The 17,726-nt window shown below is 34.4% G+C and overlaps 1 protein-coding gene across 4 annotated transcripts in view; it reads right to left on the bottom strand.

Moving 5' to 3' along the window:
- Positions 1–693: 693 nt before the first annotated feature.
- LOC143255954 (U-scoloptoxin(11)-Sm5a-like) overlaps positions 694–17,726 on the bottom strand; it is a 31,139-nt gene continuing 14,106 nt past the window's right edge. For 2 of the 4 annotated variants that reach the window (XM_076512432.1, XM_076512431.1), the window contains exons 2-5: positions 13,343–13,461; positions 4,948–5,109; positions 1,675–1,887; positions 694–1,235 (exon numbers count right to left, since the gene is read on the bottom strand). In XM_076512432.1, the coding sequence (XP_076368547.1) occupies positions 1,026–1,235; positions 1,675–1,887; positions 4,948–5,109; positions 13,343–13,450 (693 nt within the window). In that variant the 5' untranslated portion in view covers positions 13,451–13,461 and the 3' untranslated portion in view covers positions 694–1,025. Of the gene's footprint in view, positions 1,236–1,674; positions 1,888–4,947; positions 5,110–13,342; positions 13,472–17,726 lie in introns of all 4 variants that reach the window. The other 2 variants (XM_076512433.1, XM_076512434.1) reach the window with 1 other exon arrangement.

Here is a 17,726-nt window from a genome sequence, read left to right as displayed (position 1 = left end):
AAGAGTATAATATTTGTATGTCGTGTTATTTACACAAGAGTATAATATTTGTATGTCGTATTGTTTACACAAGAGTATAATATTTGTATGTCGTATTGTTTACACAAGAGTATAATATTTGTATGTCGTATTGTTTACACAAGAGTATAATATTTGTATGTCGTATTGTTTACACAAGAGTATAATATTTGTATGTCGTATTGTTTACACAAGAGTATAATATTTGTATGTCGTATTATTGAAACTCTTACTTTTTGTTGAAGTTAACAGTTCATTTCTAAAAATATTACTTTTGAACGTAATAATGAAAATAAACTATAATTTCTGCTATTTATTCTTTAAAAAATACATTTAAATTTCCTCAATTAAATTGTTAATTTGTTCTTAAGCACAGAGTTGCACAACGTGCTTCTGTGCCTTTCTCACCGCGGGTATTAAAGTTAGGTTTTTAGCGCTATATATCCAGAAGATTGTCGCTATGCATACGGTAAGAGCGAATCCCGGATATATTTTTTTTTCAAGTAAAAGAAATTGATTCGAATGTTATACAAAATTTCACTCATATTTAAATATTTTAATATTCTATTGTTCAATGACTATTTCGTTTAGTTTGTGTTCACCTACTTCGTCTATCAGAATTTTGGATAATATCGTTAATACCTTAAAACTTATATTATTACACAAAAGCATATCGCTGGGTTTAAACTATTTTATTCACAACTATTTACTGTCAAGTGAAGAAATGTTTACAGAATATGTTAATAATTTCTTCCGAACCATTCGATGGTGACAAAAAAAAGAGAAAACGTTTATGGGTGGTGGTTTTAGACTTCGCGGTAACATTTTCCAACGATACATATTTGAAGAGCAATTGGTAAACTGATATTTCAAATATTACGTAACGCATAATTTAGGGATCAGTTTCGAAAATCAGTTTGGTCCATGTTACAATTTTTGAAACTACTTAACTACGCGGAAGAAAAGCTCCGACTACTCAATGAAAACGTTGGTCAGTCACTGGATGGTCAGTTGTCCTGCATTGGCATACATCTCATTTGGTAGAAGCCGCCCTTACCGAAGTCCACTCTCTGAAAAGCAAGTTCTAAATTATGAGGACAGAACATTTCTTCAGGACAAACGCATTGTCTTGAGACCAAATTCTTCTTACGACGCAAAATCTTATCGTAAGTTTCGGTGACTGTTCGGCAGGTGTCAGCAGGGTTGCAGATATTTGGCTATATAAATTGAAAACAGAATTTTTAATAACATTTTATTGAATAACTACGGATTTGAAAATAAAATTGTCAAACTGAATTCCAATAAAACTTATTCTCACCACTTCTATTAGTGCTTAACGACGCTAGTAGCAACTGGTGTGTCGACATTTAACGATAGAAATATAGTTTAAAATAGAAAATTAATGAATTTCTTTAACTGCATTTTTGTGTTACTAATCTGATAACATCTTGTTGGCAGAGAAATATTATTTTTATCAATAAAAATAAATGTCTAAAGTTCGTTGCATTTTATAGTTTGGTTTAAATTTTAAATGGTTGAAAAATTGGTTACAAACGACTGGTAAATTCTTCGTTATTTGAATGTAACACTAATCTTTAACTTTGTTATAAAATTGTTGCTCCGGTGTTTGCATAGGAGAAGAAAGATATTTATTACCGCTCGGCAATTATACTGAATCCATAAGAAGGAAGCATTTTCTCCGTAGAAGAACTTAGTGTCATTTTTTACAAAGACATGATCCGATGGACACAAACAGCGAATTCGTACGTCAATGTCGTAAGTATCTTTGTAGACGAATGACTTCTTTTTATAACTATAAACTGTTTCATCATCTTGACAAACGTGAAGTTGCGGTTGCCTGTCACAAAACTGTTGTAAAGAGAAAATGGAAAAAAAGACAGCCTTGTGAAATTGTAGTAAGTAATTTCTTTTGACAATAATTTCAGAAATAGCTCAAACGTTGATTATATAACGTTATAATTTTTAATCAGTTTTTCTCAAAATTAACTGATGGACAAGTGTTATGATATTACAAAAATTGATGAGAAATTTACTCGTAAGCGACTGGAAAAACCAAAATCTTAGGAAAACTAATAAACGGTTGCTAATGGAAAACTTAATTTTGTATCTGGTACTCACCTCGTCACTATTTTTTATTTACATGTAATATCAAATTCATGATGTGTTAATCTTTTATGGATTACCGATTTTAAAGTGTTACCAGTAAATAGTAATTGGAAAACAATGTTTTAGGTTAACTTACAGTTTCGTATTTACTCGTAAACGATAGTAAACAAATAATCTAGAAAAAGGTGTAAAAAAAAAGCTGGTTAGAAAAAAATATATAAACCACTAGGTGGCGTTACTAGTCTACGTGCTTACTGTTTTGTTTCAAATAATAATGCAGGGTGGCAGAGTTCGGGTTTGAAATTTAGTGATTGTACATGTCGAAACTATAGTGTAAAATTGAATTTTGTCTTCTTCGGTAAAGATGACCGAAACAATAATTGTGTAGACCCCAATGAGGATCGTGCAGGTTGGAAAATTCCTCCAAAATTAATAATCGTACAGGTAATCTTATTTCGCACATGAGAGTTAAGGTCGATTCTACGTCATAAATAAAGGTGTTTAAATCTAATGTTGACTACCAGATGGTGCTGTGATAAGAATGTTTAAAATATCTGTTGCAAAGTGAAACTCGGGTCGAAAAAATAAAGAAACGAAATTAATAAGAGCTGCACTCATTGAAATTGACTGATCGAACAAAATTAAGTTGCAGTGAACTACAGTTTCATATACAAGTTAAATTTATTAATTATTTCTGTCTATGACATAGTTTCCCAGATTTTTTATTATTCTCAACGGTACAATGACTTTAATAGAATTGACGTGTGGCATCCCCATCACCCTCTGAATACTCGGCCTAACACGCTAACCAGATGGTGTGCGTTTGTTCGTTTGTGTTTTAATTTCGCGCAAAGCTACACCAGAGCTATCTGCGCTAGCCGTCCCCAATTTAGAAGACTAGATAGAGAAAAGTCATATCTAGTTATCACCACTTATCGCCAATTCTTGAGCTACTCTTTTTACTAACGAACTGTGGAACTGACTCACCGAAAGGTTTCTAGTGGGATGGGGAATCGAACTTGCGACTTTCGGATTGCAAGTCGGGCGCCCTAACCACGCTTGGTTCGGATGTTGTACAACTAGAGTGTACCGTGACGTAACCTTCTTGCGCATGTGCACCAATAGAGCAGCAACAAAGAATAAACGTTGGTTCCGTCTACAAAACTAATTTATATAAATTATGCTTTATTTATATATTTTGGCTAACTTGACTTTTTTAGAATTCCTCTGCTCACTTGTTCATGTCTGATGGCACATGAGATTGCAAGATTCCGATAGTATTACATTAAGATAAGTATAGTGTTATTAAGAAATTATTAATACTTGTCATGCAAGGTCCAAGCTGAAATATTATCACATGCGTTAAGTTGCATCGAAAACAACAACATATAAGACCACTTGTTAAGAGATATATAATTCAGACTCAAAACTGTCAATCTTGTTGATATAAACCGTACTTTATCCTAAGTAGGTTAGCGGCAAGTTTACGGACCTGCAATGTTAAAATCTAGGGTTCGGTTCCGTGCGGTGGAGAGAGGGAAGATAACCCTTTGTATAGCTTTACCTTAAAACATTAGCATCGTAACTTATACCTTGAATTGTCAAATATGTTTACACATACGTGTTTAAAGCTTGCTATTCAGTTCTGTTCTGTTCATAAGTCGTCTTTTTTTTAATGTACTAGGGACAAGCAGCCTCCAGAATAATAAAGATTTTGGTTGTTGTTTTGATTCACAATATACCAATATAATTTAAATGGAAACATTGGTGTTTTTTCATTTTGAAGTTGACATATTATGACCAATTTCCATCGAATTTGTTTCAATCCATGTGCAGAATGGACTATTTTCATGCGCACCAGTATCAAGGCAATGTGCAGATGTGCTGCTACCAGTTTTTTGTTTTGTTTTTAGGGATGTGTGTGGGAGTTCTTTCTAGACCATCAGCCCTAATGGATCGCCAGGCCGCTTTGCAATGCTACCAGTTGGTTGTTTGGGCGTTAGGCCTATTGACTGTCAGGGTCAGTAAGGCAGTCGATGTGTTGAGACTTCTCATTATAACTGAGGATGTGCGCGGCTAGAAAAATAAATTGCGTGACATTTGATTGGTAACACTGACTTTGACTGTTTTTAAATATTTCGATTTTGAATCTTAATCTGTTTTTTTTTTTGTTTTAATATTTATTTTGTATTATTAGCACTATCGGTCGCGTTAGGTTTCGTGAAAGTTATATCCTACTAACACTTTATCTTGTAGTCGTGTTACACCTTTTAATCAACCTCGTTATACGTCAGTGACTGGGTAGTCACTACTCTGTCCATTTTGTGACTTTGTACTCACCATCTCGGTAGTTAAGGATAGCTGTCCATACCTTACTCTTATAATATTAGGTTGAGGAATAATTCGTGAGCGTTTTTAAATAATTTCTTTCAAGCATTACATGCAAGACTATACAATACTTCAATGCATGAACACATTACACCCAAAACATTTATTATGATACTTTATTTCATGTAATACCTAGGTATATAGTATGCATTGTTTTAAACGAACTTGCAAGAAATTAAATGCGAAAAGCAGATGGTGTCGAAAATGCTCGATTTTGTCCACTTGACATTCCATTTAATGAGCTGAAAATGAAAGCAAATATTAAAGACATATGAAAATCAAACACACCATCTATTAGAGCAAAAAATTATCTACCAAATGACATGAAATATTTTGCGAAAGCGTTACATTTATGAATATATTTTTTTAACTTGAAAAAACGCTCACGAATTATTCCTCAACCCAATACTTTACCTTGTACTGGTCGTATCCGTGAGGCACTGTCTTTCCATCGAACAAATCAGTGGTAAGAGGGCACGACCCCTGGGGACAACGACAGAACTGTTCTGAGCTGACTCCATAAGGATTGACCTGGATGTAGCCACAAACACTCTTAGGCCGACAAGAGGGTAGGCTCTGGAAACCATATTGTGCGTTTTAATGGATTAATTCTGAGAATCCTTTAAATTAGCAATAATAATTCTATTCTGCTTTAAATAAATAACGTATTCACAAACTGTAAATTAAAGGTATTTGGGTAGTATTTGTATTTGCTTCATCTACTTTTATCATTCAGAATTACAAAACAAACAAGAAATTACAAATTAGCGATAAACTTCTAAAGAAAATTCCAATTTACGTGAATTTTTTAATATCATCTCAAACTGCAAAACAGGTCAATATAAAATTATTATGCAGAATTACATTGTCAAAAAAATTCTTCAGAATTTGGTGCTAAAAGTTGTTATGAATAACAATCTATCGATGTTTTGGCAATGTTGTGTAACAGTATACTTTATACTAAACAATGTTAGGTAACAGCGTGAACAACAACACTTTGTACTGAACAGTATTACGTATTAGTATGAACAACAACACTTTGTACTGAACAATATTACGTATTAGTATGAACAACAACACTTTATACTGAACAATGTTAGGCAACAGCACGAACAACAACACTTTACACTGAACAATGTTACGTAACAGTATAAACAACAACACTATATACTGAACAATGTTTGTAACACTATGAACAACAACAGTTTATGCTGAACAATGTTATGTAACACTATGAACAACAACAGTTTATGCTGAACAATGTTATGTAACAGTATGAACAACAATATGTTGAAAATCTAACGATGATATGTCACAATCTGAACAACAACATTATGCTAGGCAATATTATATAACACTATGAACGATAACATTTTAAAGTGTAGCCAAAATTATGTGATTTACGTGACATTTTGAACACGTTAGTCTCAACAATGTTAGAAAACAGTCTAAACAAAGAGTTGTTAAAACTTTGAACAATATTATATCACATTCTGAATTGCGACCTGTTAAAGTCTGGGTTATGTTACATAAAATTCTGAGCAACAACGTATTAAGAAGGTCTGAATAATGGTTTGCCATATTTTTGAAGAACATGATGAAGTTATATAATGTTATATTACAATGTGATAAGGTATTGACAATGTTAAGGAACAATATAAAGACATAATATATTAACAGTCACACCAAACAGTCTGAGTATTATTGTTACAATCTGAACTTGAACAATATGGTTATGTGTCATCAATATCCCGTAACTTGAATAACAGAAACAAATTCAACTGAGAACGAGGCTATGCAATTCTTTGAACACTGTTGAAAATAATGTATGGATAAGGTTATGGAATACTTTGAACTCTATTGTATATAAAGTTTGAACAATGTTATGAAACCCTTTGAACACCATTAAATATGAAGTTTGAACAAGGTTATGCAACAGTCTGAACTGTCAAACTTGGTCTGTTCATAGTTGGTCAAACGCGATTTTTAACATTATAAGCCCTGAACTTTTCCACTGAACCACCAGGATACTATCGTATAGATAATCCTGGAAAAATTGTGTGAATCTTTCCTGTATAACACCTTATATAACTTGTTACAACGCTATTTAGTGTTAAAAGTTTAATAATGATAAGTGTTAATCGATGAAACGATTATATGTCTGAGACATTATTAATGTAATGCAGGGCCGGATTATGTATTAGACACAATAGGCACAATGCCTAGGGCCTACGAAAACTACGAGTCCATGAACATTTTCCTTAAAAGTTAATCTTAGAGGGCCGAAACATAACAAGCATAGAAACATGAAATACACATTTTACTCTAAAAACTTTATTACATATTTAAAGTATACGATATATTTTTGTACATAAGCATCAGTCTGTGTACTCACATTTATATAAATATACAATTAATCTTTTACTATAGTGTATTAACACATAAACAGCAAGTATACGTCATACACATATAACTACTTACATTTCAAACCATAATTTATAACTTATATATCTATAATTTATCTAACTTTTGGTTTAACTTATAAAGCTGGTAGGGCCTACGAATAGAAGGTGCCTAGGCCTGACGATCGTCTTGATCTGACGTACAATCGTGTTATTAGGAGAAGTTCACGCGATAAATAGTAATTGCAAGTATTTCAAATACAATGAAGATCTTTTGTAATTTCACTAAATGCGTTCCCCTACCCCTGGGGCTAAGCGGTAAATTTGAAGGTTTATACCTCACTCTTAATTTTACGCTTGAACGCAAACAAATAACTAAATGCTGAACCAGAATTATTCTGGATATCTACGTAGATCCTAGTTTCTCAAGATAAAAAATATTATGATACAGATACTGCCACCTGGTAGATGATTTGAGTTTTGAAATTTTTGAATATATACATAGATCTTACTTAAATAGTTTCTTAAGGTAAAAATGTTATAATGTAGCTACTGCTACTTAGCAGATTACGTGAATTTTGGATATTTATATATTCAGAAAAAAATATTGAATTAAATTATAACTTTTGAATTTTAAAATCGAATCATAATCAAGTGACGGTTTTATATAATTATCGTTCTTTTCTTGTTAAGTTTTCTTCCAAATTTCTTTTTGCCACACACGTTAAAAATCCAACATTTAAATTGTTCAGTGGTTGAGGATTTCCTTTTAATAGTTGGTCTTTAAAAGATGTGGTTTTCAGCATATTTTTGCTGTGTTAGGTTTGTAACGTATTTACTATTATAAATCTATTTTAATATATGTGTTTGTTTCAGTTTGATATATATTTAGAAATCCATGTAACTTACATTGTGAAAGTCCCGTCTGTTTTCAAAACTGGTAAAAGATTCTCGAGTTCAAGAATCAACAATGCCCGATGTGTGTATGTAAAATAGTTGTGATTGCCGGTATTATTATCAACTGAAATTTCGAGAACCTTGCCTAATGGTTATAATAGGTAGCCATCGCAACAAGAGGAGAGATAGTTTAATATTGTCGGTTTGATACAGTTAGTATGCTATAAACCTCAAAATATATAACTGTGATAAACGCTTATTAATCGGAAAACTACAGACATCTGACCAGGAATGTCTATAGATTACGAACATTACAAACCATTTAACTTCGGTGAATTAACTCGAATGATAGTATTTCTACGAGGACATTATACATTTTCGTCGGTGAAAAAGCTCACGTGTGAAGAAGCAAGCTAACTTCTCGTCAAGATAACTATTCCTGTGCATCAACATAGAATTAATTCGCTCATCATGAAATTTCGATAAAATATTCATTTCCATACCAGATAGAAGACTGTATTGTTTGTAAAACTTTTGCACATAAATCATTATTTGAAAAATCGTTATAATAAATTGTATTATTGTTTGTATATTAAAATATATCTGATGTTGTTGTTTTGAATTTAGCACAAAGCTAAACAATGGGTTATCTGTGCTCTGCCTACCACGGGTATCGAAATCCGGTTTGTAGCGTTGTAAGTCCGCAGACATATCCTGCACTACTGAGTGGTAAAATATATCTGTCTTAAGAACGAAAGTGAATTGTGTGTATCAGTCTTGTTGACAAATATTATGAACTTAATACATATCAGCACTTAATTCACTTTTAAATTAAAATTAAAATTTCAGGCTTTCTGAAATCGTAATACGTAATGCAATAAATCAGAAACTTGTCTGAGATGGTATTATTGTATGTAACAGATTTAAAATGTCGTAGCACAAAAAATATCAAACTACAGTGACTCTTTCACATTTAAAGGCCAGGTGGTTAGGGACTCTGAAATCGCAGGTTCGACTCTCCGTTCCACCAAACATGTTTGCCCTTTTAGCTGTGCGGGCGTTATAATGGTAGGGTAAATCCTACTATTTTTTGGTAAAAGAATAGCCAAATAGTTGGCGATAGGTGGTGATGACTAGCTGCCTTCCCTCTAATCTGACACGGCTAGATTAGGAACAGCTAGCGCAGATAGCCCTGGTGTAGCTTTTCACGAAATTCAAAACGAGCAAACAAAGCAGTAAATTATTTCGGGCCATTTCTTTATCTGGCTTTCATGTTTCTATTTGAACTCCTGAACGTTTGACTACTAAAACAGCATATTCAGAATTTTACAGAAAATCTGTTGGAATGTAACAAAAAATACTGTTGTATTGCGAAAAACAAAATTCAACTTCTCAGTAGTGACGATAAATAATCCATGTGACAACCTGGTTCAAGACAAAGTCAACTTATGTACATGTTACGTAAGAAATTTTAATATGTCAGATATGTTTCCCTTTTCTGTTTTTTATCTTTTACAGAAAGGGAATAATTTTATTGTTATACAACTAGCTATTAAAAGTATTAAATAACTTACTGTTGAGTAATTTTATTACTCTGCTCTTATTACTCTTATTTTCAAAATTAATTTAACCACGAGAAAAATGCAATATAGAGAATACCATTAGATTTTTCCATTATTATTTTAATCAATACGGTTAATCGTCTATTATATCGTAACTGTTTTCTTGAAAACAGTTTCATAGTGCAAATCTTTTCATAACAGAGGCCACTGAGTATGAAGTTTTGGCTTATTTAACCTTAAGTAAACTGGAAATATCCATAAGCGTCAAATATCTCTCAGATGATCCTGCCACAATACTCTTTATATTTCAGTAGATTATTATCATCATAAAAACTATTTGAAAAAAAACTGGAGAGACGTTTTTTAGTTTTCAAACGTTGAGGGAAAGGAGAGTTTTTGTTTTTTTTTTAATTTTGCACAAAGCTACTCGAGGGCTATCTGTGCTAGCCGTCCCTAATTTAGCAGTGTAAGACTAGAGGGAAGGCAGCTAGTCATCATCATCTATCGCCAACTCTTGGCCAATGAATAGTGAGATTGACCGTCACATTATAACACCCCCACGGCTGAAAGGGCGAGCATGTTTAGCGCGACGGAGATGCGAACCCGCGACCCTCAGATTACGAGTCGCGCGCCTTAACACGCTTGGCCATGCCGGGCCTGGTAAGGCGACACAAAGAAAAATAACAATTATTGCATAAGCTGAAGTGTTGCAAAGAAGAAATGAAATGATAAACCTTATAATGGATGTAGAAAGAGCTTAATTTGGTTAATATTTAGTTCAAACTTGTTTCACATTGTTCATGATTTTCATACCTACATACATTCATTCATTTTTATCTACATCACCCATCAACCACTTTCAGTTGGGAAACTTTCTGATGAAATATATAGTAAGGAATTTAATGACTTGCACTTTCAAAGTAAAATATTTTATGTTGGCTAAGAACCAGACTTTCCAAATATGGCTTTATATATATACTGACTTGGAAAAAGATGTTCAAAAAATATTATATTTATTGACTTGGAGCTAGAGTTTAAATATATGGTATAACATATACATTATGTTTTAACCGGAATTTCCAAATATGGTATTACATACTGGCACGAAACCCCATTTTCAAAGCAAGATATATATGTATACATAAGGGCTTGCAACCGACGTTAACTATATTATATTATATTATATATTTACTTGCTTTTTCAGTAAGTTATTAAAAAAAAAAACAATTACAGCTTCTCATATTTTACTTTTTTTTTCAGAATTGTAGAACTTTAGCTTTTTGTGTGTGTGTGATTACCGTGAAGATGAATTACGTTCGTTTTGCGTGATTATGTTCAACGAGTATTCACGTTTCATAGGCTTGATCCATGTAGATACTGTGAAGGCACAGACAACACCCAGCTTTCCCGTGTTGATGACAACGCAAGAGGAAATCCGAAAGTAGAATATTAATGAAGCTATTGTTAGGAGATGAGAAACTCTTCCCCATCTGATAACACCTGTCCGACCAATTCCTTAAACGTTCCGTGTCTGAATGTAATTATTCATCAAATGACAGTTTTTCCAATCGTAAGTAATTAATTTGTAAGGATAGCAGAATAGTATGAGTGACGCCCCGACACTGTGTTAGGTAGTACAATTATCGCTTTAAAATTAAATTGAAATAACTGCGCTCATCTCTTATTCTATTGTGGTTCATTTTAGTAAGAAATAAATCTATGGTTGTCGTCATGAGGGGATGGGGTGTGTGCAAAGTCTAAATCAAGTCTAAATAAATATGTTTCTAATTTTACAGGGGGCAAATGCTCTTTCTTGTGTGTCATTGACGTAGCATCGAGTTGCATGAAACCCAAAGCAGAATACACGTCACCCGGTGGGACAGCGGTAAGTCTTCGGATTTACAATGCTAAAATTAGGGGTTTGATTCTCCTCTGTGAACACAGCATATAGCATAGATGTGGCTTTGCTATAAGAAGAACACGCGCGCGTGCGCGCAGAATACGGCTTGTAAAGAGAAGCGACTGGTCCATCTTACTATAAGATGATTCTGTGTGTGTGTTTTTTGTACAGTAACTAGAAACTGCGTGATGGAGTACATGGACTATCTTGTTGTAGGATATTTATCCAATAATAAGGCTAAAAACACTTGGAAATAGGGAATAATTTTTTTTTATAAACTGTTGATTTTTAATTAAAGATGCATGTACTTGGTCAGTTAAAGGAGTGAATTATTATATTTTAGAAAACAGGTATGCGATTAGCAGCTAATGAGATCATTAGGGATCTAATAACACAAAAATAGAAGGAGGATCTATAATATTAGCTGAGGGTATCGATCAAGGAAGTAAAATATGTCAAAAGGACATTGTTAGACAATGTTTCTATCTTTCTGAGTGACGAACCCGCCCCACTAAACATATTCGTTCTTTCAAATCTGAGGGCGTTATAATGTAACGATCAATCTCTTTATTTGTTTATAAAATAGTATCCAAAGGGTGTTCACTAGCTTCCTTTCCTCTTGTCTCTCGCTACTAAATGAAGGACGATTAACGTAGACCGTTCTCGTCCAGCTTTGCGCTACATTCAACCAAACAATTGTGCTACTCTTAGCTTATGTTGATAATATTAGATTATCAAAAAACATTATATGTAAGACATAAATTCAGAAAATGTTTTTCATCGAGTCCCCCTCCCACCAAACATGGTCGCCCTTTTAGCCGTGGGGACGTTATAAAATTACGGTCAATCACACTAATCGTTGGTAAAAGAGTAACTTAAGTGTTGGCGGTGGGTGGTGATGACAAGCTGCCTTCGCTCTAGTTTAAAACTGCTAAATTAGGAACGGTTAGCGCAGATAACCCTTGTGTAGCTTTGCGCGAAATTCATAACAAACCAAACCATCCGAGCTTTTTCCCCGTCATTTGATAACTTGAAAATTTTTCAAATTGTTTGTTAATCAGTAGAAGATACAGATAAAGAAAGACACTAACTTTATTTCTAACGACGCCATTATCGTTGAATTTCTGCTACGTAAATTATTTGCATAAAACGTTTTCTTTATAATTATATTATTACGAGTAGGGTGGTGGATTAAGTAACCATGAAGCTATTCGTTCAAAGTAACACATTTGAATGATGTAATTAAAACAGTTTTAAAAATAATTTGTCTGAAAAAGCGCGACTGATCAAAGAAGTGTTTTATTGTTTATTGTTTTTTTTTTTAATTTCGCGCAAAGCTACTTGAGGGCTATCTGCGCTAGTCGTTCCTAATGTAGCAGTGTAAGACTAGAGGAAAGGTAGCTAATAAAAGGTCGTGGATATGTTATAATGTGACGGTCAGTCCCACTATTCGCTGCTTTCCCTCTAGACTTACATTGCTAAATTAGGGCCAGCTAGCGCAGATAGCCTTCGTGTAGCTTTGCGCGAAATTCAAAAGAAATGTGTAATAAGATAGTTAATCCTACAATGGTTTATCCAGTGAAAGCCATCCAAGTTTAGTGACATAAATATTTTTGAAATTAGTTTAATAAAAAAAAAAGGTACCTGTATCTAGTGAGATATGGTTTCCAAAAGAAACGAAATTAGACATTGTCAGACCAGCTTTTCTCAGGCTGTTTGCTTGACTAGCATAACAAAATTAATTCTAACATTAGTTGCCAAAAAATAAATAAAAATAAAGCAACAGCATTAAGCAACATATTTACTGTACGTGTATATTATCATGCTTTTGTCCTGCATTTCTAAAATTTTGTGTAAAGTTACAGTTAGGACATACAGTAAAACGAAATTTAATGCAAACAAACAATCATTATCAAATCCCAAAGGATACGCAAGATTTTAGAAAATTAATAAAAATCTATATTACCTTAATATTATTTGGGAGTTACGAAAGTCATTTTAAATTGTAAATTACTTAATCTTAAGGAAATAAAAAAAATAGAACATACCTTGTCAACAAAGAGATCGCTGGCAGCAGACAGGTAGAAAAATGACAGCGCCATCATTAGGGTAAAGAATGTATAATATTTTGTCATTTTGATGTTCTGGAAATCCATTTAAAAATGTCCTGAAAAAAACTCAAAATTGACATAAGGATAAAATGTATGACAAAATCCTAACATCAATTGACAAACGATAAGAAAGAGAAATATGTACAGATAAATGTATATTGCTCTAGCATAAAGATACGCGATGGGCTATTTGCATTTCGTCCACCGCAGATACTCAAACCTCAGATTTTTGTGTTGTAATTCTCTGAATTAAAGAGAAAAGACAGAGGGGTTCATGTTAGTTGAACTCTGTTACTTAATTTAAGACAGCGTTCCAGAGCTGGATTCATGGTGTGGAAGTAGTATTGATTGAAAATCTTCCAGGGATCAGTACTAGGAATACGTCTCGCAATTCGTGAAGTTAGACGAAGATATGCGAAAGCGTCGTCCGGTAATGTATTAACGTAATGAATGGAAAGAGTGCCGTCAAAAATGTTTTTATAACTTTAGTTGTAGTGTTCTTACTAGTGAGAGGATAAACATGTGGGATATAAGATGTTTTGCATGTTCGTTCTTAGTGCAAAAATCCACGGTAGACAATCTACGCTCTGTCTATTACGGGATGTAAAACCCTGGATATTAGAATTTAAAGTCTGTAATCTTGCTGCTGAGCCACTGATGGACGTATGAGATGCAAGCACACATAATTTTTTATTAACATTAAATTATATATTTAATGTAATAATTTGGTTTGTTTTGAATTTCGCGCAAAGCTACACTAGGGCTATCTGTGCTAGCCGTCCGTAATTTAGTAGTGTAAGACTAGAGGGAAGGCAGCTGGTTATCACTACCCACCGCCAGCTCTTGGGTTACTCTTTTACCAACGAATAGGGTAATGCGGGATTGATCGTCACATTATAACGCCCCCGCGGCTGAAAGGGCGAGGATGTTTAATGCGACCGGGAATCGAACTCGCCACCCTCGGATTGCTGGTCGAGTGCCTAACCATCAGGCCATACTGGGCCATATAATGTGTAAATGTATTCTAAGAGTTTCATGAAACCTCCATCATTCAGTTGACAAGTGACGGTCAATCTCACTATTCCTTGTAAAAGAGTAACTCAAGCGTTGACGGCGGGCGGTGATAACAAGCTTCCTTCCCTCTAGTTTCACACTGCTAAATTAGGGATGGCTATAGCAGATAGCCCTCGTGTAGCTTTGCGCGAAATTCAAAAACAAAACTTGTTTAAGGACAAAACTTGAAGAAACGTTATGTTATATTTAAATTAATCCTGCGATGTTATTCGATCAAATTGGTTACCATTTTAATGTATTGTTATCGAAGTAAATACTGAAGGATTCGTGAGGAAGTTTAATTTGAAAGATATATATTCCTTGAATTCACTTTGTTGGTTAATTTGTCGCGATGTCCTTGACAATTTCTAATTTAGAACGAATGCTCAAAAAACGTTTTAAATGTGACGTCCTAACAAACCTAAAAACTGTTTATTTGTTTTGGAATTTCGCACAAAGCTATTTGAGGGCTATCTGTGCTAGTCGTCCCTAATTTAGCAGTGTAAGATTAGAAGGAAGGCAGCTAGTCATCACCACCCACCGACAACTCTCGGGCTATTCTTTTACCAACGAATAGTGGGATTGACTGTCACTTTATAACGCCCCCAAGGCTGAAAGGGCGAGCATGTTTGGCGCGACGGGGATGCGAACCCGCGACCCTCAAATTACGAGTCGCATGCCTTAACACGCTTGGCCATGCCGGGGCCCTAAAAACTGAACAGTAGATTTTCTCCTGGCACTTCTGTCTGAAAGTTGTTTTTCTCTAAAGTTAAATGGAGATATAATTGTATGAAATAGCAAACACATTAACGCATAGTGTCCAAAGATTAAAGTAAATCACGTGGCATACTTTGTAACAGCTGTTACAAGTCCCAAATGACGTCATGTTTTCCGAATTTGAAGCATCCATAATGCATTAGGCATGCCACAACTCCGCTTACGTGCCAAAATTAACATCATTGTCTGCCTTTCTTGCGTTTGGATAGATAAAAAGATTTAACGACTTTGAAGTCAGAGTAACACATAAACAATTTAACAGTGAAATTCTGCATCGAAAAGCGACACCTTTCGCATTATGCTAATTTTCGCCATTTAGGCACAGTGTTTTATATGCATGCCAAGTAATGCGATCTTTGTGTTTGAGACGTGGTAAAAATACAAAGAAAATGAAAAGATTGAAAGAGAGAGACAGGTGTATAGCGGCTGTCTTTGTGAAAAAATTAACAGCGCGTGTATGAAACGTTAAACATAGAGGGATATATAAACCGATTAATGGTGTTTGTGGCATATTCACAGTGATAGTGATTCTAATGGTGCTCGTGCAGGCGTAGCAAACACTTGATTTGTTTTGCCGGAAAATCAAAGCAGCTCTGTATTCGGCTCGTCCTGTCAACTATTATGTATAATTCAATTTCTCAGCGACATTTGACACTTTGTCTCGTAAGGTGATATATCGTATACATTATAGACACGTCTACTCTCGTGCAACTTTATTCAGATGCCATGTAAATAATAATTGTTATATTTGGCTGACAATTGGTATCGAGATATTTTAATTAGGCCAAGAAAAAATATTTTTTGATGAAAGTTCTTGTTACACTCGGTGCTTGCTACAGTACCTGTTTTTTTCATAAAAAAAGAAATGCTATTCTTAGCCTAATTTGACTAGGAAAAACAGCGTAATTTATAGATCGGTCAAAATAATCTTTGAGTAAAATTGGGGTCTAAAATTATAACACGTTTTGCAGGCAATAAACATCAGAAGCGAAACATTGCTCAAAACAGTGAAGGGTTAATGGAAGTTCTCTATATTCAAGATATGACAGAATAGAAATGTTATTACATCAAATGTAAATGGTATCCCTAAGTTCATTTTCGCGAAAAACAAGCGTCAGGTAACTTTGTTTTGGAGCAAAGCCACATTGGACCATCTACTGTGTCCACAACATGGAATCAGACTCTAAATTTTAGCGTCATTAGTCCATCAGTTGAGAAATCAGAAGACTGATTATACACATGTCTACTACTGGAGTCTTTGTCCGTAAATGCGGATTTGGTATTACGGACTTCAGGCTCCAACATATTATCAGTAAATGCTTGCCCGTAGGTCATATATTGCCTCGTATAGCAAAATGACAAACACAAAATGAGTGGATCACTGAGCTGCCAGATATACGTGAATTTATTTTTTTTCACTGTTTAAGTGTGAATGAACGTCCTGTCAAACATCTTTCCATTCCAGAATATTCCACAATATATGTGCATATATGTTTAGTCAGACTTGCATCAGGTTGAGGTGATGGTTAGTCGATTCGTTTGCTTGTTTGTTGAATTTCGCGCAAAGCTACATGAGGATTATCTGCGCTAGCCGTGCCTAATTTAGCAGTGTAAGACTAGAGGTAAGACAACTAGTCATCACCACCCACCGCCAACTCTTGGGCTACCCTTTTACCAACGAATAGTGGGATTGACCGTATTATTACAACGCCCCCACGGCTGAAAGGGTGAGCATGTTTAGTGTGGCAGGGATTCAATCCGGCGACCTTCATGTTACGAGTCGAGTGCCTTAACCACCTGGCCATGTCGGCCCAAGTCGATTTGCTCGATATAATTTTTTGTCAGAAAATTTCTAACCTGCTGACCATGGTGGGACGAAATGCGATTTATCAACCATGAGCAGAGCCCTCTGACCAACTGTAACTGTATATGGTAGCTTCAATATTTATAAGGCTACAATACTGTATCTTATAGAGCTCTTAAAAAGATCGGTAGTTTCATCAATATTCAGCTTCTACAACGAAATATGCATGACGTGACGTCATGACGAAAAAAATATAATTATAGCTACATATATAAAATGAGAATAAAAAGAAATGTGTAGTAAAGGCACTAAATAATGCCTGAAATACAATATCTTTCTTTAGTTTACTGTCATCGTCACGTGTATGCCCTCCCTCAGCTAGCTGGGAATAGATTTGGCTCATTTTATAAAATGCATACACGTCGTGTATCTCACCGAACTATTTCAAGCCTACTTCACTAAATCCGGGGTTCGATTCCTCTCGATGGACAAAGTCCAACGAGGATTTGCTATACAACAAACAAATAATGACGTTTTAAATTTTTTTCTTTATACTAAATGATTTAAACACTATGCCCATGGACACGAAATTATGTCTTTTTTGTAGTTTTTTTTTCTCACTGGAACTTAGTTCGAGTCTCATTAAACTGATATGATAATTATGCGAAACTTTAGTCTTTCCAAGTT

This window comes from Tachypleus tridentatus, chromosome 7 (genome assembly GCF_004210375.1).
Source record: "Tachypleus tridentatus isolate NWPU-2018 chromosome 7, ASM421037v1, whole genome shotgun sequence".
In the NCBI taxonomy this organism is placed as follows: Eukaryota; Metazoa; Arthropoda; class Merostomata; order Xiphosura; family Limulidae; genus Tachypleus; species Tachypleus tridentatus.
This window is presented reverse-complemented; position numbering and strand designations above follow the sequence as displayed.